The following is a 27,244-nucleotide window of genomic DNA, read 5'->3' as shown; positions in this document are numbered from 1 at the left end:
GTCAGACTGTGGTAGACTCTGAGTCCCGCCACCAAGCCGGCAGGCTGCTCTGAACCGGTTGCCACGGCAACGGAATTCTAATGACGGCACCCGTGGCCTTCGCCTTGACGAATAGGGAATGATGCTGCGGACTCCGGCTGCTTCCTCTGCAGCCTGTTTGTATATTTTCATGTGTGCTTTGTGCAGATATAGGTGAACAAAATGCAATGACAATGATAGAAATGGATGTTTTCCAGCATCGTGAAGGCAACTACCATTGAAGTCATACCTTTCCTTCCTCTCCTTCTCGCCCCATCCCTTCCCCCATCCCTCCATCCGTCCTGCTTGTGCTCCCCCTTTGAGGACTAGGCATGTGACCAATCCAAGCTGTTCATTGGCTGGTGGCACAAAGACAGCTGCCCTATCAGCAGCATCCTACCGTTCATATAAACATTAGCAAAGCTGCATGCTTATGAATCAGAACTGTGTCTGGATGCCAATGAAGAACCACTCTCTCCTCACTCTATCTTTCTCTCTATCTGACCACACTTCTGTTGCCAGCTGGCTCCCACTTCTCCTGCGCTCAGTCACCAACGCTCAGGCCATTCTACCCTCCTCATCCTCTAGACGCATGTGATCACAGTGCTGGCGGGGATAGGATATGGCTCTGACACTGGCATGTAAGTACAAGCCTCATCTTTATTGGTCACTATATCTACGTATGTATGTATAATTAGAAAATACTTACTTCTTCCTTACTGGAGCGCTGGACCTGAATAAATTTCATTTATAGTCCTTAATTATTGTCCTTATTCAATATGACATGTTAACACTGAGTATATTGTTGCCAGGGCCATTACTGGCTATAAGAGTAATATACAGCCACTTAGGACTACCCCAAGCCACAAGGGGCCCCTTAATTGGTTGTATCTATCATGATATTAGCATTAAAAATATATATTTAATGCCTTTCCTGCATTCCTATTTCTTTTTTTTATTATTCCACATTTTTTTGTAGCATTTTCACAGGCCTCAGTTGTTGAGCTAGAACCACAAAACCTGGACTGTAGAGCATATTCAGGAATACTGCGCTTTTGGGACCAATCACACATATGGTTTTCATACAACCTTCGCTCAAATCCGTTTTATTTTCGTTTTGTTTTGCCAGAACGCTCCAATCTGACTGCCACAAATCAAGTCTCAAAGGATCTCTCACACTGACAATCACAGACATTGCATACCATCTCACATGCTGTACATACTAGGACACATACACACACACACATTAACAACCACCTGGAATGACACAGCAATGGCCAAGTAACATCTTAGTGACCAGCTGGGATACCTACAGGGTTTGGCCTAGCAACACGTCTGAAACCAACCGGGACATGTTCAAGTTATAATTTGTATTTGTATTTATCTTAGTCACATAGCCAAATTAATAATTTATGGGTCAGTTTACTGGACAGGGATTAGGCCATTCTGAATGGAGATTCTCCACTGAAAGGAAAATGATAGCCCAAGACTTAATTCCAGTCAGGTACATCAAGCCTAAAGATTCTATTTCCCTTGTGTAATTCATTATTGCTATGTTATGTTTATTTCAGCAATTATTACACTGTGTGATATACTAAGTATAGTTCTTTTCAGATGCGAAGCATCTCATGGACCTTGTTTGTAACTAACTATATGACTGACTGACTTATGTAATCACATTTAGCAGGTTGAAGATTCTCTCCAAGAGGGTGAATAATATGACTGGGGTGGCCCAAGTTCAATGTCACTTAGGTTCCCCAAATATTCAGAAATGTCCGTCACTTCTATCTCTGAAATTGTGGTTTTCCTCTATTGTTTCTTATATGTATAATGACTTTTCTCTGGCTTTGATTGCATCACTGTGCACCAGTGGACACCTATCATTGAGATAAAACCCTCAGCCAGCTTATAGACCCTCTCTGATATGTTTCACTCAGAAATACACTCCCGTGCAAAAAAAAAAGGGGCCCAAATAACCAAATATTATGCCTTTAACGGCCTCAACAACAAATCATCAAACACATAGATAAAGTAACTTACTATGGGATTACGGGTTTAGTGATAGCAAAGCAATGCACAAGATTACTGTTATCTGATCATATATTATTCGTCTTGGTTCAAATTTTGCTGTTTAACTTATCCACTTACCAACACTGTGCCAGCGTTCCAGCCAGTCTGATCGGAAATGCTGTGTTTGTATACAGCTTTTTGATCAGGTGCACGTTTTTTTCCCCATAGGAATAAATGGGTTACAAAGGTTTGAGCACCCAATTTGTGTCAGGTTGATACAAGTCCATTTGAAGCACCCTATTAACCATGTGGGGAACCATAGAAACCACCTAGCATCACCCTAGCAATCACCTGGGTTACCATAGCAACCACATAAAATACAGTGGTAACCATTCAGAACACCTTAGCAGCTACTACCCGTTTGGCAACACCCTAGCAACCACCTGGGAACTGCTTACGCTGTGCAATCACTCTACATTTTCCTCAGGATATTGAAAGCTTCAAGCAGTTTAAAAACAAAGCTAATTTGTGTTTAAAGTGAGACCTAATATTTTCCATAGGTTTTAAATGTGGACCAGCCCTTTGCACCAGAGTGTACATAACAGTACATAATGTAATTTTCAATAATCTGACACATTAGAAATATCATTTATAGTGGACATTTGAATTTGGGTGCAGTTGTTACACATTTGACACTATGGTACAAACAAAAACAATGTTTTGAAGCCAAATCGCATCTTATTTTGCTCAATGTGGTGTTCGCTGAACATTTGAGCTAATTTTCAGCATAATTCAAAAACATTGGCCAGTACATGACTAGAAAACCCAGCTTTGACCAGCTGTATACAACTATATAAAAAAATCATGAAAAATCTTTACTTAATTGCAGAAAATGTTTTGCTGGTGACAATTCAGTTTGAGACAGTCACCTCCCAATAGAAAGCACCCTGTAAATGATGATTTTGTATACATTTAGCTTATTACTATCTCTATTAATGCTTTCAGTTTATCTAGACCACAACATTACCCTTGTAACTGTCCAAAAGGTCTGAGAGGGAGATTATTTTTCAAAATAAAAAAATAAACGAATTCATATAATTGACATGTTCATCATTTAAAAAAATCTGTAAATTTGGCCAAAAGGTGACAAGTTTGCATATCAGCGTGTTTGGAGGTGGTGGGTGACAGCAGAGGACCTAAAGAGGCCATTTCAATTTTAGCTAAGGGCCAGTGTCAGTGCAGAGGATGCACTGGATGCACCCCAGTTCTACAGGTAGTAGAGCGCACTGTGTAGACGCATCTTTAGCTTCCTTTTTTGCTAGCTAAATTGAGATATTCATCATTTGTCTTCTGAATTTCCTCCTACATGTACATCATTCTCTTTTGTTCAAGAGGAAGGTAGTGTTGTTTGGCACTTGCACTGATAAGGAGCGTAAAGGTTGCTAAGGGTCTGGTGCTCTTAAGATAAGGCCCTTTCTATAAACTTTGAGACATAAATGAACTGTTCTACCAAACTAGTTCAAACTGCATTCCCACATTAAAAATAAAAAATAAAGAAATTCAATCAAAGGCATTAATTAAGATAAAAAAAATAAGATAAATATACACAAAATCAATACTTATAGGGTACTTTGTATTGGGAAGTGTCTGACCCAATCCCTAACCCCTGAATTTCAACCTATTCTCGGGTTTCGCTTGACATCGCACTGTATAGTCAAGAGACGGTGAGCTTCTGTGCTTTTAAATGCTTTGAGAGACTCGCCAGAACAGGGAGGGGGTTGTGTATGAGATAAACATAAATATTTCAGGAAAACACAAATTTGGTGTCTTTCTGGCAGTTTAAGTGGGACCAGGAGTTCAAGGCAACTGTATAAGGATCATAGCCTATTTTATTGGTTTTGTCAAGGTAACGTTCTTTTTTCTTCCAAAGTGAAGTGAGTCATTTTATGCCTTCTTTCACCTAGTTACATTAGTCACCTCTGTCCCAAATATGGTGGCCACAACTGAAAAATCATGTGACTGTATGTAACACCGAGAAGCGATGATGAAATGGATGCATACGCTGAGAGAAGCGAGATTTATTAGGGGCAAATCGGTCCAGGGTCGGAGAGCCAACACGGATAGATCGAGGAACAGACATGACAAAAAGAAACACAGACTAAACACACCATGGAAATCAGAAGAAACAAGACCAAACAACATAATACATACAAAGAATACACTACAAAGACCAGCAGACAACTAGGGAAAAACACAGGGCTTAAATACAGAGACAGTGAGGGTTAATAAGACACAGGTGATAAACACAGGTGGTACAATTAAGGGCAGGGTCTGGAAACAAGGGGGCAGGACCGGGAAAAACTAGGAAGCAAAACAAAAGCACATGGAGGACTGGGAGGGGCCAATTGTGACACTGTAATCGTAACCATATCATAATATGAGAGAGTTTGATTTATTATGAATTAAATTTTTAATTAAAAAAAAGTTGTCCCATGTTTTTATGTCACTACCAAAACACAAAGAGTTCTAGTACAGAGGCAGAGCCTTATTTTAATCCATTGGATCTAGGGGTCCACGTTGTTTTGAAGTAATTGTGTCCTGAAGTCTGAAAATGAGTGCGTAACATTAAAAATCACCACTGAAACATATTTAGGTAAACTTTTTTGTTTTTTTAAGAAACATTATGATTGTATGTGTGTACAACTGTCTAAAGCTGGGTTTGCTAGTCATGTGCTGGCTATCGTTTTTGAGTTTTGCTCAAAATTCCAGTGGGATTCTGCGGGGATGCGTCACTATGTATCGACTGATCAGCAGCAGCTCATTAGTCTGAGAATGGCTTAGCCAACAGTTTCTCTCTGAGTGAGCAAAACAAACCCTTAAAGCACACCATGGTGTAACCAGGTGACGTACAGTACTGTACAGATTCATTTTTGGTCAAACTGCTATTAATTCCATATTCTTCATTTTTCAGTGTCAGGAAAAAAAAAAGAAACCATTTAACAGAAAATGACACAGAACATGTTTCCGCCCTTTGCTTTTATTAGGGGTGTTTTCCACACCTCCGAATTTCAGTCAAAGTCAAATTTGGTTGTTTTTTCTGCATCTCACATTCCACGTAACCAGAAACACATGATGTTGAGGTCTGGACTCTGGAGTGGTCAGTCCATTGTTCTGAGAACACCAGCAGACAGTCAGTGAGTCAGTCAGGTAGTCAGAAAGGCAGTAGGTGAGTCAGACAGCAAGTCAGTTAGTCAGCCAAGTAGTCAGGAAGGCAGTTAGTGAGTCAGACAGTCAGGTCGTCAGTAAGCCAGTAGGTGAGTCAGACAGTCAGTGAGTCAGTCGGGCAGTCAGGAAGGCAGTTAGTGAGTCAGACAGTCAGGTCGTCAGTAAGCCAGTAGGTGAGTCAGACAGTCAGTGAGTCAGTCGGGCAGTCAGGAAGGCAGTTAATGTGTCAGACAGTCAGTGAGTCAGTCAGGTAGTCAGAAAGGCAGTAGGTGAGTCAGACAGTCAGTGAGTCAGTCAGGTAGTCAGAAAGGCAGTAGGTGAGTCAGACAGTCGGTCAGTGACTCAGTCAGGTAGTCAGGAAGGCAATTAGTGAGTCAGATAGTCAGTCAGTGAGTCAATCAGGTAGTCAGGAAGGCAGTAGGTGAGTCAGACAGTCAGGTCGTTAGTAAGCCAGTAAGTGAGTCAGACAGTCAGTGAGTCAGTCGGGCAGTCAGGAAGGCAGTTAGTGAGTCAGACAGTCAGGTTGTCAGGAAGGTATTAGGTGAGTCAGACAGTCAGTGAATCAGTCGGGTAGTTAGGAAGGCAGTTAATGAGTCAGTCAGTCAGTGAGTCAGTCAGGTAGTCAGAAAGGCAGTAGGTGAGTCAGACAGTCAGTGAGTCAATCAGGTAGTCAGGAAGGCATTAGGTGAGTCAGACAGTCAGTGAATCAGTCGGGTAGTTAGGAAGGCAGTTAGTGAGTCAGTCAGTCAGTGAGTCAGTCAGGTAGTCAGAAAGGCAGTAGGTGAGTCAGACAGTCAGTGAGTCAGTCAGGTAGTCAGAAAGGCAGTAGGTGAGTCAGACAGTCGGTCAGTGACTCAGTCAGGTAGTCAGGAAGGCAATTAGTGAGTCAGATAGTCAGTCAGTGAGTCAATCAGGTAGTCAGGAAGGCAATTAGTGAGTCAGATAGTCAGTCAGTGAGTCAATCAGATAGTCAGGCAGGCAGTAGGTGAGTCAGACAGTCGGTCAGTGAGTCAGTCAGGTAGTCAGGAAGGCGATTAATGAGTCAGATATTCAGTCAGTTAGTCAGTCAGACAGTCAGTGAGAGGAGAGAAATACACGGTTAAAAATGCTGGAGTATTTCTTTAACAAGAAAAAAGGGAAGCACAGTTGTGCCACAGTGCATTAAAATCTGAAAGCAGTTTCTCCAGAGCCTGGAGAATTGCAGGCTATGAGAGCTATGAATGATTAATAATGTTTCAAAAGCACATGCATGTTTTTCTTGAGGAGCAGTCCAGCACAGCAGTCCATAAGACAAGCACATTTCACAAAAGAAAGAAAGATTTGAAATATTCTTGTGCAATCATGCACAAACTAAGCAACACTGGTGTTGTGCAAATGGTTCAAAGACTCTGTACAGAAGCAAATAAATCAATTTTATAAAATGCTTCTAAAATCTGATTGGCTGAGTCACGATTGAAGCTGCTGTAAAGTGGAGCAAGAGGCTGTGCATTACAGTGATGTTACCACTGGCCAAGGGGGCAAGAGGAAGCTGGGACTTTACAAAAAGAGTAACAGATGCTACAATGAGAATAAGATGCTAACTTCGGCTTTAGCTAATCTCTGTCCACTGGACAAGACTCAATTACAGTCAGCAAACCAGGGCTGCACCACTTGAGGTGAGGGCTACTGGGTTAACCCCTAAATTACAGATACCCTTGGATGTAACATTTCTAGTTGGTCTGAGAGTTCTTGTGCTTATAGATGTGACTTTATACATCAGCTCATACTGACCGGGAACACATTCAGCCCACTGGGAATTCTCCCAGAATTCTCCCGACATTCCAGGTTACCCACTCCAGCACTGTTTGTAACTTTGTACATAACAGCATATCCCTGTATCACATGGTCATGCTGGTTGACCGTTCACACCTCATTCAGCTCAAAAAGGGATTAATTAGCTAATAATATCATGTATTTTAAGCAGGGAAACCACAGTGCAGGGTTTGCAGGACTGGTATGGGAGGCAAATCCAGCCAAAAAAGAAATTAAAACAATAAAATGTAAATGCAAACCTCTTTTTGTCATTTCTTTTTCCAAAGATCTGAGCAAATATCCTGCCAAAATTGAAAGTGAAATGTCATGACGGTGTTTTTTCTCAAGACTCGAAGACGTTTATTTTGAGGAATGATGACGATTCTGATGCAGACGGCTGAGGATATCCTAAATTGCACCCTGTAGCCCCGCCTAGTGCTAATTAACATATATTTGCATGTTGGTCAGTTTGAAAACGAAAATGCAAAGCGGAAAATGAAAAGTGAATCTCCAGCAGGTGGCGCTGATGTTCGTTTACATTTGCCTTTTCATTCTGACAGTTAAAGCGCATCCGAAAACTGAATCACAAACGGTCACTATGCTGTTGATTTATTCATTTTGCATTTTGCATTTTCATTTTCTCAGATATGCAGCTGATTGCTATGAAAAAGAAATAACAATATAAACCTTTTTGATTTTAATTTTGACACATATTCTGCATTTTATGAAGAAAAGCCAAAGTAAAGCTTGGATTTTCTTTTCTCTATTATAAATGTAGGTATTTCATTTCATTTTCATTTTTGGCAGGATATTTGCTGAGATGTTTGGAAAACGTAATGGCAAAAAGAGGTTTGCGTTTACATTTTATTGTTTTCATTTTAATTTCTTTTTTGGCTGGATTTGTCTCCCATAGACTGGAGCTGAACTTTGAACTAACTAGCACTAACTTGCACTAGCAAACTTACAGAATCATGTGTGTCGGAACATGACGTAGTTTTCCGACCCACGATAATCAGTCTTATATTTAACGTTTATATTTCTCCATTCAAACATCATTTAAATCTCCAGCAACATTAGCTAAAGTGATCTAAAGGCTAGTACTGTTCACATCTGTGTTAATTAGTTGATGTGGCCTTACCCTCCTATGATGACAAAGAGTTTTATCTCCTCTTTAAGCAACACCATTTAAGCTTTAAGCTTTACCCACCCTACCGTGAAGAGCCGGTGGGCTTCAGTGCTTTTAAATGCTGTGAGAGACTCTCCAGAATAGGGAGGAGGCTGAATATGAGATAAATATAAATGTCAGGAAACACAAATTTGGTGGCTTTTCCAGAGACCAGGAGTTCTGGGGAAACTATATAAGTATCACAGCCTATTTTATCGATTTTGTCGAGGTAACTATTTTTTTTCCAAAGTAAAGTGAGTCATTATGTTTCTAGTTATGAGTCTAGTTATGTTTGTGTGGAGCAGCAAAGCCAGAAGTTTAGTCCCAAATATGGTGGCTACAACAGAAAAATCATGTGACTGAAACCCCAGGATACTACCTAATGTAAAATTACATAAGATGAGCCCCAAAACAGCCCAACACAGAAATGAAAAAGCTAATTAGCTAGCTAACCAACTCATTTATTTCTGTTAGCTAGCTACAGTTTTTGTGTGAGTGCATGGGAGTATGGGGAAAGCAGAAAGGGGTGGGGAGTGGGTGGCAACTTCACAGTGTCCCCCCCCGAGTTAAGAAACCAAAACTATGTCATTGAGTTTGACTTAAATGCATTTAATTTCTCTGTGCAGATGATGATGATGTAAAGACGGCAGCTCATCCAGACTGTGACAGCGAAGTCTGAACAGTGGACAGAGTCAGAGTTCCCCTCAACACACTCCTACGGAAGATGATGAGCCAGGATGAGTCAAAATCACGCCCAATGCAGTGAGAACTCTCTCCCTCTCTACATAGACTCCATACATTCTACATGCTGGTAGCTCAAAATATGGTTTATACTTTATCTGAGTCTATGAAACATTTGGCATGCCTGCTCTATCCTGGCCAAATGTAAATTAGGATCATAAAAATGCTTGTAATTGCCAGCTGTTTTGGGTCAAGAACCACAACAGTGCTCATTTTTTAAGCATAAATTTCCTGTGTGTATTTGGAATAGCTCACTATCCAAAATATGCAGATTTCATAGCTGTGGAACATGGCTTACTGATGAGGTGAAAGGTGGTCAGATAAAGGGCACCTGATTGGGAAACTGTCTGGGTGTTGGCCTTCTCATTGTGGGATCCCAAGTTCAATCTCTGGAAATTATGGCTGGCCCAAATAATTTTAAAAAATCCAGTTCTTTAGGTTGGTATTCAATTCGCTGTTTAGTCAGAAGCTTGTATTTCTAGACACAAAAAGCATGAAGAACACCACACACCATCAAAGGCCTAAAGGAAACAGTTACTGTTCATGTATGGAAAATCTTACAGCTAAATAAATTATAGCTGGTTCACTTGAATACATCATAAATCCATGCTGGGCTCCCACATCACCTTTGCTTTTGCTTTCACCTTTGCACACTTTTGAGTGGTCAATAAAGAGCAAAGATGTAGAATTTTGAAATTATGAAAAATCTTAGCAAAAGCAATAGGGTTCCATACACCTACGGTGCTTGGACCCCTAATTAAGAAAATTGCTTAGTGCCAAATTTACAATAAGGGGCACAAGAATTTTATAGACCATCTCAAATATGTAAATATAGTAATTGTTATCAAGGTACCAGTAGTCTCCGGTGAGGAGGGGAGCACAGACGCTACTGATCTCTTGGGTGTTCCCAGGAAGAGGTGACGGGCAAACTATCCAACTAAAAAAAACTTGATAAAATAAATAAAAGCAACTAATTATAATTCAAACTAAAATAACGGTGGCGATAAACAACATGATAATTCTAATTTATTACACACGTAGTGTCTACATCACTCATAAAAGCTGTAGCTGAATGAGAGGGCTACAATTGTGGCTTCTATAACAACATACAGCACCTGAGAGGCTGGGCTTCAGCCTAACTTTGAACTACAATCTCAGAAATAAATGAAATAAACTGTCTCTGAGGCAGTAACCCTTTTGTCACTGGGGTGGAACCCTCAAGGGTACATCTCAGTACCTTTATTCAGGGAACATAACTGTACTATGATCCATTGAAATGATATTTTCGAAATTATATTGACTCCACACACCCCATCTTGTCTACAGGCTTTTATTTTATTGAGCTGTTGTAAAACATTAGATTATGAAAAAGTACAAATATGTTCTTTTCCACTGGGAAAAACATTTTAATGTTCACAATTGGGCTTTTAAACCACTGCTGTACCTTTAACATTTACACTGTTTGTACCTTAATGAATGAAACATACCTGCACAGAAGCTTTATTTCTAACAGTATGACGATTATTTATGAAACAGACACATTACTGGTTTTAAGGCCAGGAGGCCCCAGAGAGCATAATTGACCTTACAATCTCTTCCCCTACATCATTTAGTGCAATGCTAGCCAACACAGGTGTCTGTTAGCTAACTAAATTGGCAGTTAATGTGCTCCTCCAAGCATGTTGAGCCTTCCAATCACATTGTATTAGTGATAGGTTGTACATATTGAGATTCTTCAAACTTTAAAAAGATTCTTCACACGTTCATGTCATTTATTTTTCAACAAGCATCTACTGAAAAGTTTAACAAATCAAAAGGTGTTTTTTCTTTAGCTTTGCTCCAAAGAACCCTTTTTTTGAGGTGTTAGTTAGATATCTTCAATGTTGTCCATTCTCAGTGTGCCCTGTCTTCACATCTCTGTAGTCACACAAGTATTTATGGCTGTGCTTTAGGGAGCTGCGGGAGAAGCTGCAGCCGGAGGTGGCCGAGCTGATCAAACAGCAGAGACTGAACCGACTGTGTGAAGGCACCTGCTTCAGAAAGATCAGCACCCGCCGCAGACAAGGTGAACCACCTGCCAGGATCATCCATGCATCACCATTACACCACCGCTAACCACATTCTGTCTCGTTGTACCACAAGTAGAAATAATGTAGCGATGCACAGCTTAGAATGTGGACCAGCGACCAGACATGGTCTAAATAAAATTTCTCATTAATACTGAGACATTAATACAAACACATCACATATGCAAATATGCTATGTTGCTTTTAGTGATGTCGTGCTTCTCTAATATAAAGTGGACTTTCTCATAACAAAGGCTACGTTCACATTACACGCCTCCTTGCTTAAATCTGATCTCTCTAACAGGATGGTTCCCACTTGTTTAGGTAAGTCATTCAAATCTGTCATTAATGTGAACGAACCAGCGTCCTGAAATGACTCATAGGACTCAGTAACGTCGCATGAATGAATCGTATGCATCATCAGCACAAACAAGCAGAATGAGCTTTGCTGAGAAGATAATTAACTCTGAACAGCTCTCAGCTTCATTAGAGAGAGAGAGAGAGACGAAGGAGAAAGAGGTGAAATATGTTTCTTTTCCACCGTTTACAGGCTTTAACTTCTGTTTGACGCTGCTGCCAGAGTAACTGAATGATGGCACACGCACACAAAAAAGCATATGAACTCTGATCTGAGCGTCACATTGAGACCACGAATCAGATATGTATCCGAACTAGGACCACATATGAAACTGGCAGATTTGAAAAGATCAGATTTGCATGTCCACACAGCCCTGAAAACATCAGATGTGAGTCATATTAGGGCAAAAAATCAGATTTGTGCCACTTTAACCTGGTGATGTGCACGTAACCTAAGGTCACATGGCCACGAATCGGATACGCGTCCGATCTAGGACCACATATGAAAGGCTATGTTCACATTACTAGGTTGAAGTGGCACAAATCCAAAGTTTTTTTTGCCATAATGCAACTCAGGTCTGATGCTTTCAGGGCTGTATATATGGTATTAGATAATAAATTGGATACGTATCCGATTCGTGTCCATGTGACCGTAATGTGAAGCTCAGATCGGAATTCATGTGCTTTTTTTCCACTGCGCGTGCGCCATCATTCAGTTACTCTGGCAGCAGTGCTGAACAGAAGTTAAAGCCTGTAAATGGTGTAAAAGAAACACATCTCATCTTTTCTCCTTCATCTCTTTCTCTTTTTTTATAATAGAATCAGAATCAGAATGCTTAAATGAGATGAAAATTAATAGGTTTACAGTAGTTTTAAACAGAATATGTCTAGCTTGTCAATTTAAGAGCTTTGTTATTGTTGTACTCTCAAAATTTATAAAACTCAGTCTTCCTCTATGTTTGGCAGTTGTACTGTAGCTCAAAATCTCAGTCCAGCTGGTTTTTACGAGATAGTGGGGGGGATGAAAGAAACGGCTGCAGGATTAGACAGATAAGCGCTATCAGTATGTGCTTTTGCTCTTCAGAGTTTGCTGGCTCCAGCTTGGATATGAAGGAGTATGAATATCAATGGGTTTCTGAGGGAGGGATAAAAGAAATGCAGTCGTGCTTCAGGTCATTCAGTTTGGTGTTTGGAGCTCAAATATAGCAGTGAAATCAGTGGGTTCCAATCAGAAAATTGAGCAACATAAAAGGATAAAATGCTAAACAAATTATATTAATATAATGTGCAGTTTGGGTCGGCAATCCACTGATTTTATTGGCTATCTAAGCTAATCCATTAGAGTGGGTGAGCTAACTTAGCTGGGGAACTCAGCTAACTCAGCTAACTCAGCTAACAGGATACTTCTTAACTCAATTAGCTAGCTAACACTGGGGTGACCACACACGTCCTTTTTTTGGACCTAAGAAACATCTGGCTGGGATATCTGAGTTACCTAAAATGTCTAAATGGATAGCCAACATGTATTCACAATTGCGCACCTCAGAGTTAACCTAGCTAGATAACACTTTCTTACAACTGGATACTTCTGAGCTGAATTAGCTAGCGAATACATGCTAGCAACAGAATATTTATCCGACAACAAAAAATGGTTTGTGTCTTTGTTATTTTGAAATTAAAAAAAAAAAGAAAAAAGGATACAGTAATTATTTACATAGAAAAGATTAGTTAGCCATAATCAGCCAACAATTTTATCAAGTTGGAAGCTGAGATTTATTTTTTTTATTTAAATGACATTTTTTTCTTGAAAAAAGTCTAAAAATGTATTATTTTATAATAAAATCAACTCACCTTTTATTTATTCATGCCCAAAAGTACTGTTAAATTGAGGCAAAATGAAGCCTATGAGATGAAAAGTAAAAGAGTGAATAAAAAGAGTGTAAAAACAGTTTTTCATTTATGGTCAAAATGGTAGAACTGCTGGTTGTGATTTTGAAACTGTATAAAATAGTTTTACAGGAAGAACGGCAGGTTGGCAATGTGTAACTTGCATGGTACTAAATACACATACTACACCCTTAATTGCAGTACTGTACTTATCTCAGAAAGGGACAATTCTGGCTTTTATATGCGAATGTTGACCACCGAGCAAATGTTAGATATACTGGCCAGAATAAGACCAAATCCTGGACAACTTCATACGATTTTGCCTTGCATCTATTTTTGTGGACCAACAGTGTAGTTGGGCCAGATTTGAGCCACATCTATTAGTTTTTCTTACTTTACAATGTTAGGGCTAGATCTGGGCCGAGGACTCAGCGGTATACTTGACCAGAACAAACACAAGGATGTGGCTCACGAGTGGGCCAGACAAATTTTGCAAACTGGGTACACATTGATCATCCATTACATTAAAACCACCTCCTTTTATCAGCTCCACTTACTATATAGGAGCACTTTGTCATTCTACAATTACAGACTGCAGTCCATCTGTGCCACCACCATGTCAGTGTTACTGCAGTGCTGAGAATGATCCACCACCCAAATACCACTTGCTCTGTTGTGGTCCTGTTGGGCCCTGATCACTGAAGAACAGGGTAAAAGGGGGCTAACAAAGTACACAGAGAAACAGATGGACTACAGTCTGTAATTGTAGAACTACAAAGTGCACATAGAAACAAGGAGGTGGTTTTAATGTTATGGCTGATCAGTGTATGTCAGCATGTTGTATCTTTCTCTTTCACTTTAGATAAATTTTGGTATTGCCGTCTGTCGCCGAACCACAAAGTACTGCACTATGGAGATGTGGAGGAGTTCTTACAAGGGCAGATACCCCATGACTCTCTACCGGAGAAATGTGAGTCTCTTTGGTCTTGTTTGAGTAATCACAAATACACTGTATGTATTTAAATAAAGAAATGGTTTTGCAAATAAATAAATTTAAAAAATCTTCTTTACCCAAGTGAAATTGATCAATACATGCTTGGTGTTTGGATAGTTTGCCTCTTAATCACTGCATCTACTGGTTTGTGCAAACTATAGGCCTAAATCATCACATACTTGCCTCAAACTGTGTCAAGTGGTTAAATAATCTTATATAGACCTGTTCATATGACTTCTGACACAGTATGACACTGGATAAAAGTGCTATTGCATAACTAAAAACGTTTGCTTTTACTGAGGACCGAATTTCGACCATGCTTTTGTCCAGTTCTACAGAAAACAATATGTCATACAGTGTCAGAAACCACATAAGCAAGTCTGTTGGATGGTTCTTAACAACTCAACACAATTTGAGGCAAGTAATGATTTAGGCATGCAGTTTGCATGAGGTTAATTACTCGTTAGCTACATTAGCCTTACAGCTCCAAATATGTCTTAACTGATTGGCTACTTTTTGTGCAAGGATAAAATTGTGTCAATTAGATTTTTGGCTGAACAACCGCTTTAATAAGCTTAACACAAGTTACATTGTGGGGACTTGAAGCTTTCCTCATTAGATTTTTTAGATGCTATCCTTGCAGTGTGGGATTCAAAGAGAGCATGCATATAGAATGTATAGTATGTGGCGAAAAGTATGTGGACACAGCTCCTAATTACCAAATTAAGGCGTTTTAGCCACAGCCATTGCTAACATTGTATAAAAAAATAAAAGCATAGCTTTGCAATTTTTGCCATAAATCAGTTTGGGAAGTTTCTGCCCAGCTAGATCTGCCCCAGTCAACTGTAAGCACAATTTCTTGTGAAATAGAAGCATCTAGGAGCAAATACAGCCACAAAGCGGTAGACCCCGCAAACTCATAGAGAAATGCTGCCGAGTGCTGAAGTGCACAGCACACAAAAATTCTCTGTAACGTCACTCACTACAGTCTTCCAAAGTGCTTCTGGAAGCAACATCAGTAAAATAATTATGCATTGGAAGCTTCATTAAATAGGTTTCCATGGCCAAGCAGTTGCACATGAGCAACTAAAATCACTATGTGCAATGCTAAGTTTCGGCTGGAGTGGTGTAAAGCACACCACCACTGGACTCTGAAGCACTATTTTTCACTAGGTTTATGAATCAGACTTCACTATCTATCATTCTGATAAACGAATCGGTGGATGCCAGGAGAACACTACCTAAAGGAAAACATTGTTCCAACAGTAAAGTTTGGTGGAGGAGGGATAATGAGCTGGGGCTGTTTTTTTATGCTTGGCCTTAGACCCTTAGTTAACCAGTGGTCGACGAAGTATACAAGTGATGTACTTGAGTTAAAGTAGAGATACCAAAGGTAAAATATTACTCCAGTAAAAGTAGAAGTTCTTCCCTTTATGCCTCCACTTGAGTAAAAGTACAAAAGTATTTGCCTTCAAATGTACTTAATTATCAAAAGTAAAAGTACTGAAAGATTAATTATGACTCTGTCTTGTTATCATTTTTGTAACATGCTTCATTAACTCATTTTAGGTGAAAATACTCCAGTGTCATTCTTGGTTCTCCAGGCCTTTAATAGAGTGTCAGTAATTAGTGATGCTGATGTCTATTAAAATGATCATAAGCACAAAACACTGAAGGCAAACTATTTCCATTAGGTAGAACTAAGTGGCTCTGAAATAACTTTATACAAACAAGCAAAGTTTCAGTTTAAGTTCCATCATTTATGTTGAATGGACACTCAAAATTTTATGCTACAGCACTGATGTTGAACAGTATGCTTGCACTGGGTTGGTATGACCAACAGGTCAAAACAAGCTCAAAACAAAGTGACCTCTGTGCCCTGATTGGTGCTCTGGCTTTGTGCTTCTTTCGTTTTGACAATTTTTAAAAAAGTTTATACACACATAAACAAAAAGGAACGACAGATATCTCAAAATGTAGTGGAGTAAAAAGTCAGATATTTGACTTTGAAATGTAGTGGAGTGAAAGTAAATAGTCGCCCAAAATGGAAAAACTTCAGTAAAGTACAGATACACAAAAAACTACTTAAGTACAGCAACCAATTACATTTACTTAGTTACTGTCCACCACTGCAGTATACAAAGACAAATAGACAATTATTACTTCCAACTTTGTGGCAGCAGTTTGGGGAGGCCCTTTCTTCTTCCAGTCTTCTTGACTGTGCCCCTGTTCCCAAAGCAAACTCCATAAAAGCATGATTTGACAAGGGGAGGAACTGGAGGGACTCCAGTGGCCTGCGCAGAGCCCTGACCTCAACCCCACTGAACACCTTTGGGATGAATTGGAGCTTTGACTGTGAGCCAGGCCTTCTTGTCCAACATCAGTGCCTGACCTCACAAATACTCTTTGACTGAATGGGCATAAATTCTCACAGACACACTCCGAAATCTTGTGGAAAGCCTTCCCAGAAGAGTTGAAGCCGTTACAGCTGCAATGGGGGAAGGGCAACAACTCCATATAAATATCCATAGTTTTAGAATGCAATCTGTGAAGGTCAAGTGTCCACATACTTTTGGCTAAATAGTGTATGTCAGTCTTAAATGCTCAGTAACAAAAACAGCCCGTTGAATTTAAGGGATGAAGAAAGGTGGGGAAAAGGTCATGTAAGAATGAATTATGACTGGTTTTGTACAAAAAAACCACACAAACACTACAAACGAACCTATATAAAAACAAATTACAATAATATAGGATATAGGCCTTTTTAGCACAACAGACATCATGAGAGCTTACAGCATTCCTCATTAGTTTTTCACTTCCAGTCCCTGCAATGTGTGATTCAAAGAGCACATCGTCACTGTGCAAAGGAAAACAAGTATCTCCAAAATAGTAACTTTACAGGAGAAGGCAAAAACTCTCTTACCTTTCATTGTAAGTCAATGTAAAGAGGTTTTATTCCAAGTGATTTTAGAGTATTTCTATTGGTCCGTTCTTCATGATTTTTTTACAGAACATAAAGGACAGCTGGTGTGTTAAAATGATGTAGAAAAATAAAAATCGATAAAAATGGAGATACATGGTTTTCATTGGACAGCAGTGACATGTATGGAGAACATTAATAGCACTATACATGCTAACAAGATCCATCTCCTCATGTGTCTCTTCAGTAGCAGTAGCAGATATCAAGGCACTGATAACTGGGAAAGACTGCCCTCATATAAAGGAGAAAGGAGCACTAAAGCAGAATAAGGTATATTTGCACAACACAGGAATAAAAAAAACTGTTTCAGGTGAGAATTTTGACGGGTGAAGATATGCATAATTAAAAAACATTTTGAAATCTTTGTTAAAAATGTGTTTGCAACAAAACCAAGTACACATGTACAACTGATTCTATGATGCTGTAACTCGACAGCTTCAAAGCTTTGAAATAACTAGCAGCGAGCTGTAAAATGGTCAATAATTAAGAAGAGAGCTGTAGGTGATTCTAAATTGAATATGAATTAATAATAAAATGACTATCCAGAATCCTTGATATTTGAAAAAGGTAGTGATTAAATCTTTAGACAGATAAGTGGACATGAAATTACTATAAATACAGACTATTTAGTATCATATCATTTACTAAGTTATTGTTCTTGCTCAAAAAATTTAACATTGAACCATAAAATGTATTACTGAATAAAAAAACTCTTATAATAAACCCCCCCAAATTTAACTTTACACTGGTAACAATCTGAATGGTCTTCTTTTTCGGCCTGGGAAATAAAACATTCAACATTTTTATAAACAGCTGATTCATCAGACCACGGTCCACATTTCCAATGTGCATCAGTCTATTTCAGATGAGTTTGAGCCCAGAGAAGTCAGCAGTGTTTCTGGATGTAGTTGACATAAGGCTTCCACTGTGCCTAGTAGAGTCTTAACATGCATTTGTCGATGCAGATATGAGACGGGTTTATACATAATGGTGTGTCAATGTATTCCTGAACTCATGTGGTGATTTCACAGCAGTCATTGCATGCAATTTCCACCCGATCTAGAGTCCTCCAGTTTTTGTGCCTTGCATTTTTTCTTGAACAATATTCTTGTGGAATATTTTTGGAAACGTATGGTAACATGGAAACGTGCGTGATTGATGAGCAAACATGATTTACAAAACTGGAAATGAGCTGGATTTTCATCTTCATAGGTAAACAAGCATGTCAACATTTGAGCACATTTTATTGCATTCAAATGCTTTTTTTAATGCGGCATTTATTTAGCATTTTCTAACATAAAGAAAGGTGTAGTCGTGCTGTCCGTTTTATCTTGACACGGCTGTTTTAGTGGACAGATGTGAATTGTTTACACAGCGGGGGGGTTCTTACCCCTCCTCTTTCGCCCTGTATTGCTCACTAGCAGCTCATCATAGTCAGATTTCACACACAGAGTCAACAGTGCCCTAGTTAATCTGATAAGAGTTTCAAGGAAAAATATTTTTAATTGATCATATTAAGTCAAAATATCTACCTGGATAGAGGGGTTAACGCAATGCCTTCTGAAGGATTGAGGGCCACAGGCAACCAGTTGTAGTTCTTGGCCTTGCCCTTATATCATACACCACAGAGATATTATACACCACAGAGGGGGGGAAATGCCTGAATTCCTTGCAAACCCTCATTGAGGAACACTGGGCCTCATTCTCCAGCCATTCTTAAAAATACATTTCTTTTAAACCCCACACCGTTTTCACAAAGATTCTGACATTCACCAACGTTTTCTTATTTAGTATTTGCTCTTGGGTACAAACAGAATCTACACACACAAGTTGCAAAGAGTTCTGCAGTTTAAGAACACATCATGAATGATGTAGACCTTTTCTTAGAACCTTTCTCAAGAACAAATTTAAGAAAAAAATTGACGGCCAATGTTCTTAAATAGCTGGATTTTTTATTGATGCTTATTTGGCAATATAGCGAGCCTTGACCCATTCTTTCTCGTAAAGGACTAGGCCTTTGCTGGATGCTCCTATATATCCAAGCATGATTGCATCACCTGTTTGAGATTTTTTATGAACATTCCTAGTCTTAAATTGCACCTGATGGAACAAGGAACAAAGCTTTTGCTAAGGCAAGCCCTTGTGTACCTTAATGTCTGATAAAATTACGTGACATTACAGAGCGTTGTCCTGGTCCGTTACAACAATGCATGCTTTCCATGTCACGTTCCAGCAGGTTTGGATTGGGGAGGTATTTGATTTTTGCAGCTGTAAGTGAAAGTTTGATTAATTTGTAATCACTTGTAACATTCCGCATGTTAAAGAAGTGGATGGTTCCATTTACTAGTACTGGTTCAATGGTTTGTGATAGAAATTTTTGAATGCCGTTGCTGACAGCATTTGTGAGCATTTAAGCTGTGTTGCTTAAAGCTTATGTTATTGTTCCAAGTGTATGAAAACCTCAACAATCCTGTTAACAGGTAACAGTTCGTGATACAGCGTCAGGAACCACATAAGCACAGTTATTTGACATTACTTAACAGCTTAACACAGTTAAAAACTTAACACAGAAATGTGTGATGATTCAGGAATGCTTTTAGCCAGAGGTGTAAAATCCAGGTTCAGAAAGTAAAAATCCTTCCCAGGATTTTGTTCCAACAGGCTGGACAGCTCTGCTGGTGGTGTGATCTAACTAGAGAAGCCAGCCTGTTGGAACAAAATCCTGGGAAGGACTTTTACTTTCTGGACCTGAATTTTACACCTCTGATTTTCGCGCAATGATAATTGGTGAGTTTAAGCTTCTGTTAGCTACATTGGTCTTATAGCTTCAATGCAAAAGTGTAGAAGTAAACTTTGGAAACAGACTTATTACTTCTCCCAAAGGGTAAAGGAATTTTTATACCGAAAACTCCCACTACTCATTACTTCTATATTTCCTTGGGCTGTTCGATTGCAGGTGCCGGACATCGATAGAGTCGATTACACACAAAAATCTCAATTCCAAATCCAAGAAATAGAGCAAGACATCTGGCAGAAACAGAGACTACAATATTAGTTTATATTTGTCTTAGCTAATACTAGCTAATTTATCTTAGCTGATTAACAGACGCTGGCTAAATTGTACCTAATTCTCTTCGGTCAGCTGCTTCAGGTGGGTAGATGTTTTGGCACTGGTAATGTTGTTTGACTGCAAGTTAACTTTCATTACAAAATGTACACTTTAGACAAAGTAGAAAACAAAGCAAAGTAAAATACTGCCAGGGGCCTCATGCAGCTCTTTTACTGCCCTGCTGTGAGTCCACAGCAGAATTAGATATTTAGGTAAAAATAAAATGATCCTCCTTTGCAGTAAAATAAAACTCTGCTGATTGTTCTAACACAGGTTTAACACTAAATAGTCTTAAATGCTGGAGTTAATGTAGCGTTTATCTGCTAATTCACCGACCTTGGACCCTGAAGGTTGGCTAATCACCATAGCAACGCAGATCAATCTCACCTCACTAGTTGATAACGAAAAGGCAAAAAGAAAGATTTAAGACAAACATCAATAATTTGGAGACAAATGTACTTATTTATGTTTATAATCACTCTTATCTGGGAAGTTTAATCTGCCACGAGAAACTGTCAAACACTAAAAAGTCACAAAGCTGAAGTCAGCTTCTCGTTCTAAATTTCTCGCTTTGAAATTCAAGCAAGAAGCTGGTGAATGAGAAGCTGATTTCAACTTTGCAAAAAATCTAAAAATTAAGAGACATTTTACAAAAATTGTTCCAATTTTGGAAATGTTTCCTGCCGGAGATGCGAGAAAAGCAGCTATAGCTTAGCTAAAGCTTAAAGTAGAGCAAAGTAAGAGTTTTTCCATTTATATTATATTGTTTAGCCTATACTAGCATATTAACACATACTGAGACATATTTACAGCCAAGATGGCAAAATGGACATCAAATATTGTGGCTCTCAAGGTGGCTTGACTTTTGTTAAAAGAACAAAATAGCTCTTCTTAATATTTGGGTTGCGACCCTGGACTATTGATGGGTGAATCATATAAGACTACATTTTGATACAAACTGTCTAGACCAGATTTTCTTAACCTTTTTGCCCCGAGGACCAAATGAAGGAATTGATGCCAAACTGGCTCCCAAACAGAAAACTATTACTCCACAGAGTTTTAAGAAATGGCTCTACATTAACAGTGCAGCTCCAGCTCTGGTTTCATCAGTGGAGCAATATTGGATATTTGCTAGTTTTTAATGCTCAGAGCTTTGAGGTGGAGCCTCATTAGCGTTACTGCTGTATAAATCAATTTGCCCTTTTTATCACTCTGAAGTGGATTTATTAAGCAGTAACGCCGACAAAGTTCAATCTCAGAACTCCAAGCATTCAATATGAGCAAATAAACTACAAGAGTAAACAGGATAGCATAGCTCTAATTGCTCAGCTTGCTTATTAATGCATCCACACAAATCTAACTGCAGGCGTTTAAAATTTTACACAGCCTTGAATACGAGACGGTGTGTTTTACACGAATGTGTGTTTTATTTGTGTCTGTTTGAAAAGGCCTTAAGCTCAAAAACGCTCAAAAGCTCAAAAGCTGCTACAGCATAACTTCTCATCTGACCTTGTTGAAACCTTCCCAACTCATTCGGCTCTCTCAGGGAGTGACTTTGGAGGTCACATACAATGGTGGGTCTGCCATCTGGTGTGGCACCTCACCTGCAGAAAAAGTGCTAATGGGGACAGTAGGAAGGCTGAAGTCACACTAACAGGCCTATCGTGAATTCATTACTGCTCTCCTTCTTTCTAGGAGGTGCCAGAGCTGGCTTTCTCTGTCCTATATGAATCGGACGAATATTTGAATTTCATCGCTCCTGACAAGCATGAGGTAACTTTTATACATGTCTGTGTTACTCATTTACAATGGAATACCAACCTAGAATGCTTAGAGGAAATGCAGTTTCAAGAACCACTTTGGTGCTTTTCAACCTAATCTCTATCTACTGCATCTGCAGGGTACAGTCGTTTTCCATGGAGAACAATTTTGACGTACCTTAACAAAGAACAGGAAACACTGACTAAAAGCAGTCTTTTAACAGAAACAAAAGGGCAGCTGCTGAATTCCATGATTAGGATGAATATAATTGCATAAAAGCATTTGTTACACTTCATCCTGCCTTAGTTTAAATAATAATAAAAAAATTAAAGTAGTTTGCTTACATGGTCAGTAAAAAAAGTGAACATGATTTCAATGTCATGCAATAAATGTCAAACTAGCTATCTTACATCTGCTAAATGCTAAACAATACTGCTGACAAGGAGAGAGGAGATGGTAAGTGCTAGATTAGCTGGCATAATAACAGCTCTGCTCACCACAGAACATGTTCAATTCTGGCTAACTAAAGAAAGAAAGACACAAGTTCAGATGGTAAAGATTCAATTCTGAGGGAATGAAGTGGAGCAACTCGCACTGAAAAGACAGACATATGAAATTAGGCTTGTTCTGTGGTGGCTGGATCTTTGGCCTAATCCGCTATCTTAATGTTAGCTTAGCAAACAGGCTGCAGACCCAAACAGTGCCACACACCACAGAACATGTCGAATTCTGACTAACTACTGCTCTGCTGCTACGAGTTTAGATGATACATACTGATGTCTGAGAGAGAAAAGTTCGGCGTCAGACTGACAGAAGACTGAAATCAAATCTGCTCTGTGGTGATTGGGGCTGTAGTGTTTAGGCTAAGCTAAAAAATAGTTTTGTTAGCAGCCCAGTTTGGCCACACAGCACAGGCTTTTTCCAGCTCATTTATACTGAAGTGTCACCCATTTAGACAATATCTTTCAGCGCAAAGTCGAGTGACTGGTGTTAGAGTAAAACAGCCATCATTTTTCAGTGCTGCGGCATATCTTATTACAGTTAAACCAACATTGAATTATATGCTTACATTTCAGGCTTTGCATTCACATAATTCTCCACTTCTCACTGGCTTCTTTTATACGTAATTTTCATGGCAAAGGGTTTTCAGTTTTTTTAGGTCTATTTTTGTTGTTGAGTTGAAATGATGGTCTGTTGGGATTTTGGGCCCAAGCATGAGCCCCTTGCCTCACTTCATTCACCTTAGCATAAATGTCAAAATGTGGCAAATTTTCATAATAACCCATTTTGTTGTAGCTCAATTCTGAGTTTCACAGTGTTGTCATTTCTAATATGACTGTGTATAGTTATACCATATACACTCCTATGCAAAAAAATGGGCCAAGTCCAAAATACTAATGGCTTATACTGATGGTTTTGGTCCATATTCGAACCCTGTAGAGAATGTTGAAGCCATCAATGCTGAGTGGAACTCTTCTCTCTCCCATACTAACTTAGTTTATCTATTTGTTGAATCTCCACAAAAACATTAGTTGTGTAATAATGAAAATATTCTAGTTTAAATTCATACTTTATCCAGGCCAAAAGAAGAGCAAGGGGAGACTAGAGAGTCAACTACAGTTACTACAGCACAAACTTCCTTTCTATTAACATCTTCATACCCACCCTCAACGTACTGCTGTTCTTTTTTCTTTTTCCTGGCAGTTTTGAAAGCCTGGTTTGTGTTTTAGCGGCATCTTAATTTCCATTTAAAAAAAAGGAAATTGACCCATACTGGGCTAAACCACTGGACGTTTACGAAGAGGAGCCCACTGGACATGAGAAATTGCTATTGGCACTGTATCTAAAACTCATCTTTCATTGTTATTATTCAAGGATTGAAGTGTTTCATAAAAGAAAGGAAGCCAACAAATTGTATGAAAGTTTCAAACTTTGAATCATCCCAATCCCCCCCCTTAGGTGCCACCGATCTATCATATTTAAGTGGATATCTACCCATTTTCCACAGTTTCTGTAAAATTGGAATCCTTAAGATGTAAACTGATTCATTCTAGAGGAACATACCAAAGTATTCTTTCCAGTGGTGGTGATGGGAACCAGGGGTCCACACAAATATGACCTTTTAATTATTATCCAAAACCACTAATGAACCTACATGTCTCTTTTAAATGTTTATATGTAAAGTTGATGAGGGTAAAATAGTGGTAAATCTGAAAAAATATGGATTTTTTTGGGGACTATTTCGCCCTATATGCACACCTCTGCCATGAATGTGCTTTAAATGTATGTTTTAGGCCAAACGTTCATCTCAGAACTATCATAAATCGATGTCTCAGGCATCAGACAACACATACATGTCCATCCAATATGACCTTTTATTTATTATTCAAAACCACCAGTGAACCTACATGTGTCGGTAGTGTTTATATGTAATGTTGATGATAAAATATAGTGTTAAATCTGGAAAATTATGGATTTTTTGGAGACTATTTTGTCTTACATCGCCCTACATGCACACCTCCGCCATGAATGTGCTTTAAATATATGTTTTAGGCCAAACGTTCATCTCAGAACTATCATAAAACAATGTCTCGGGCATCAGGCAACACATACATTACCTTTTTTATGGTATACACTTCTATGATATACCTTTTAGAGACATTAAACTCTCCAGATGTCTGGTTTCTATCACCACCATGAACAATTCAGACTGAAACAGGTCTGAATAACAATATTAGGTTGAAATTCACACTGCTTCATTTCTAATGCTCTAATCATGTTCTGCTTTTGCCACTTTCACCATGCTGAACCTCACCACAAGTACTGCATCTGGACTGACGGCTTGAACGCGCTTTTGGGAAAAGAGATGACAAGCGATCTCACCAAGTCAGACATGGACACTCTGGTTACGATGGAGATAAAGCTCCGCCTACTGGACCTTGAGAACATTCAGGTCCCAGAAGTCCCTCCTCCCATCCCCAAAGAGCCAAGTAATTATGACTTTGTTTACGACTACACCCAGCACACCCAGCAGCAGACTTGAGAGTGGGCTAAAGCGTTTCTGTAGCATTTCTCTTCATTCTCTACGAAACTCTGGTCTGGGGACAGCAAGACAACAAGCTATAGTGTCTCCATTTCATGGCATATCTAAAGGATTTGGCTTGAATGCCATGATTGACTCCTGAACCTTCTCAAAGATTGTGATTAGAATGTGTTGGCTTAGTTTGTTTTCTTGAAAGAACATCCCCTGTTTTATGGGTCATTCTCCATTTAGAGTGGGAATTCAGGTGGATACACATTTTAAAAATCTTAATATGTCCATTAACATCAAGTGCAAAAAGCAGAGCTTAATTCCAAACATATTTTACAGTCAGTGGTGTTGTATGAATACGGTGTAACACCATTAACTGTGATACCAATGACATTTTGGTAAAATTTAGGATTTCGTAAATTCGCTGACTCATTGGTGGTCAGGTGACCTTGTGGATTTAAAATCAGTAATAAAAATGCTAATATGGCATTATTTTAACACAATTTTCATTATGCAGCTTTTAAAACACAACACCCGTGAAATTATAAACAAAATGATTAATAAAAAAAATTGATTAATAAATTAAATATAGTGAGCGAGTGTGACTCGCCTTCTCATGCTGTGAGATGCTTCCTCTCTGATGAGCCTCGACCCAAGGAAGCAGTTTAATAGAGTTGAAAATACTAAATTATGAGTCCTGGTCACACCAGTGACCAAAATCTCTACGACAAATTTTTTTTTTTTAAATAAAATACAAATTTTTATAAATATAGCATAACATTAATGATATAAAACGTAAACATTAATCTGTTCTATACAAATTCCTAACTAAAACCTTTAAAAATATATATTGTTTTACATTAAAAATGGTTTCGCACATGTTGAAAACTGGGCCTAGGTCAACTGTGTAAATGTACATACTTTTTTTTTTTTTTGCTCTCTGCCTAATATTTTAAGCGAACTTTTAGGCCCTGCCGCCTTTGTGACATGGTTTCCCATTGCAAATGGAGGACGACTCATATGTTATGTAAAGGTATAGATCTCAACAAGAGGATCTCTCAAGTTGGAGAAGCTGCCACATTTATTTGCACAGCTAATAAATATCCCTTTTGTTGAACACTCCAAAAGACATGTGGTGCAACTCTTTTTAATGTTCATGTTGTAATTAAAATTGTTAATATATAACCCGACCGGCGTGTTTCTTTGTCTTTACTCTCCTCTTTAAAGAAACGGTGGATGTATGGCTCCCCCTACTGTCATTTACTCAAAATCAAAATCCACAAATCTACATTTCAAATGCTTCCATTTTGCCATCATTTATTTGACATAGCTTATTGAAATAAAGTCATAATGAGAAATAAGACAATTTCATTTTAAAATAGTCTGTGGACACCTAATCACCACATCTATATGCTTGTTGGACATCCCGTTCCAAAACCATGGGCACTGTTATGGAGTTGCCCCCAGTTTGCAACTACAACCGCCTCCACTCTTCTGGAAGGGCTTTTCACAAGATTTTGGAATATTTCTTTGGGAATTTGTGCCCTTTCAGCCAAAAGAGCATGCCTGGCTCGCAATCAACATTCCAATTCATCCCAAAGGCGTTCAGTGGGGTTGAAAGATGTTAAGTGAGTGCTAGGCCTGGGCTAACAGCGAGTTATTGCCATCCTCAAGCTACTTGACAGGTAATTAAAATGACGTACAACACAGTTAATTTGGTGCGTTTTCAGGATTACAAGGTAGACGCAGATACATAAGAGACATGGGCTTTGCACGTTCATGCCTGGGATAGGGTGCCCCAATTTTTGTTGGAATAGAGAGAGGTAGGGCGAAGAGTTTAGGGCATCATGGCCCTCCAAGCAAAGGTTTTGCAGAGATACACTCCAAACAGTGTTATGAGAAACAAAAAATGGCAAGATGGCTGCACAAGCAACCAGAGAAATCCACAAATAATAATTTAATAAAATAATAATTTTTACCCTGTAGTCATGTTTGTTTGCATTTGTTACAGGCAAAAAAACACAAAGCCGAAAGGCTTTAAACTTTAGGCTTTGGCACATAACATTTTTGCACAGTACCGTGTTTTGCCAGCCATGTAAATCAGTGTTC

General features: G+C 38.9%; 1 protein-coding gene across 2 annotated transcripts; it reads left to right on the top strand.

Moving 5' to 3' along the window:
* The first annotated feature begins 421 nt into the window (after positions 1-421).
* Positions 422-26,320, top strand: si:dkey-56f14.7 (engulfment and cell motility protein 1). 2 transcript variants are annotated; one of them, XM_017702054.2, is made up of 7 exons: positions 422-659; positions 8,836-8,971; positions 10,903-11,015; positions 14,123-14,230; positions 17,425-17,504; positions 22,039-22,116; positions 24,926-26,320. In XM_017702054.2, exons 2-7 carry the CDS (start codon positions 8,934-8,936, stop codon positions 25,145-25,147), a joined length of 639 nt encoding a protein of 212 aa, XP_017557543.1. In that variant the 5' UTR covers positions 422-659; positions 8,836-8,933; the 3' UTR covers positions 25,148-26,320. The 2 variants fall into 2 exon arrangements, with proteins under 2 accessions (XP_017557543.1, XP_017557542.1); XM_017702053.2 differs by having other exon boundaries at positions 424-659; positions 17,422-17,504.
* Positions 26,321-27,244: the final 924 nt, after the last annotated feature.

The sequence above is a fragment of the Pygocentrus nattereri genome, chromosome 3 (genome assembly GCF_015220715.1).
Source record: "Pygocentrus nattereri isolate fPygNat1 chromosome 3, fPygNat1.pri, whole genome shotgun sequence".
NCBI lineage: Eukaryota > Metazoa > Chordata > Actinopteri > Characiformes > Serrasalmidae > Pygocentrus > Pygocentrus nattereri.
This window is presented reverse-complemented; position numbering and strand designations above follow the sequence as displayed.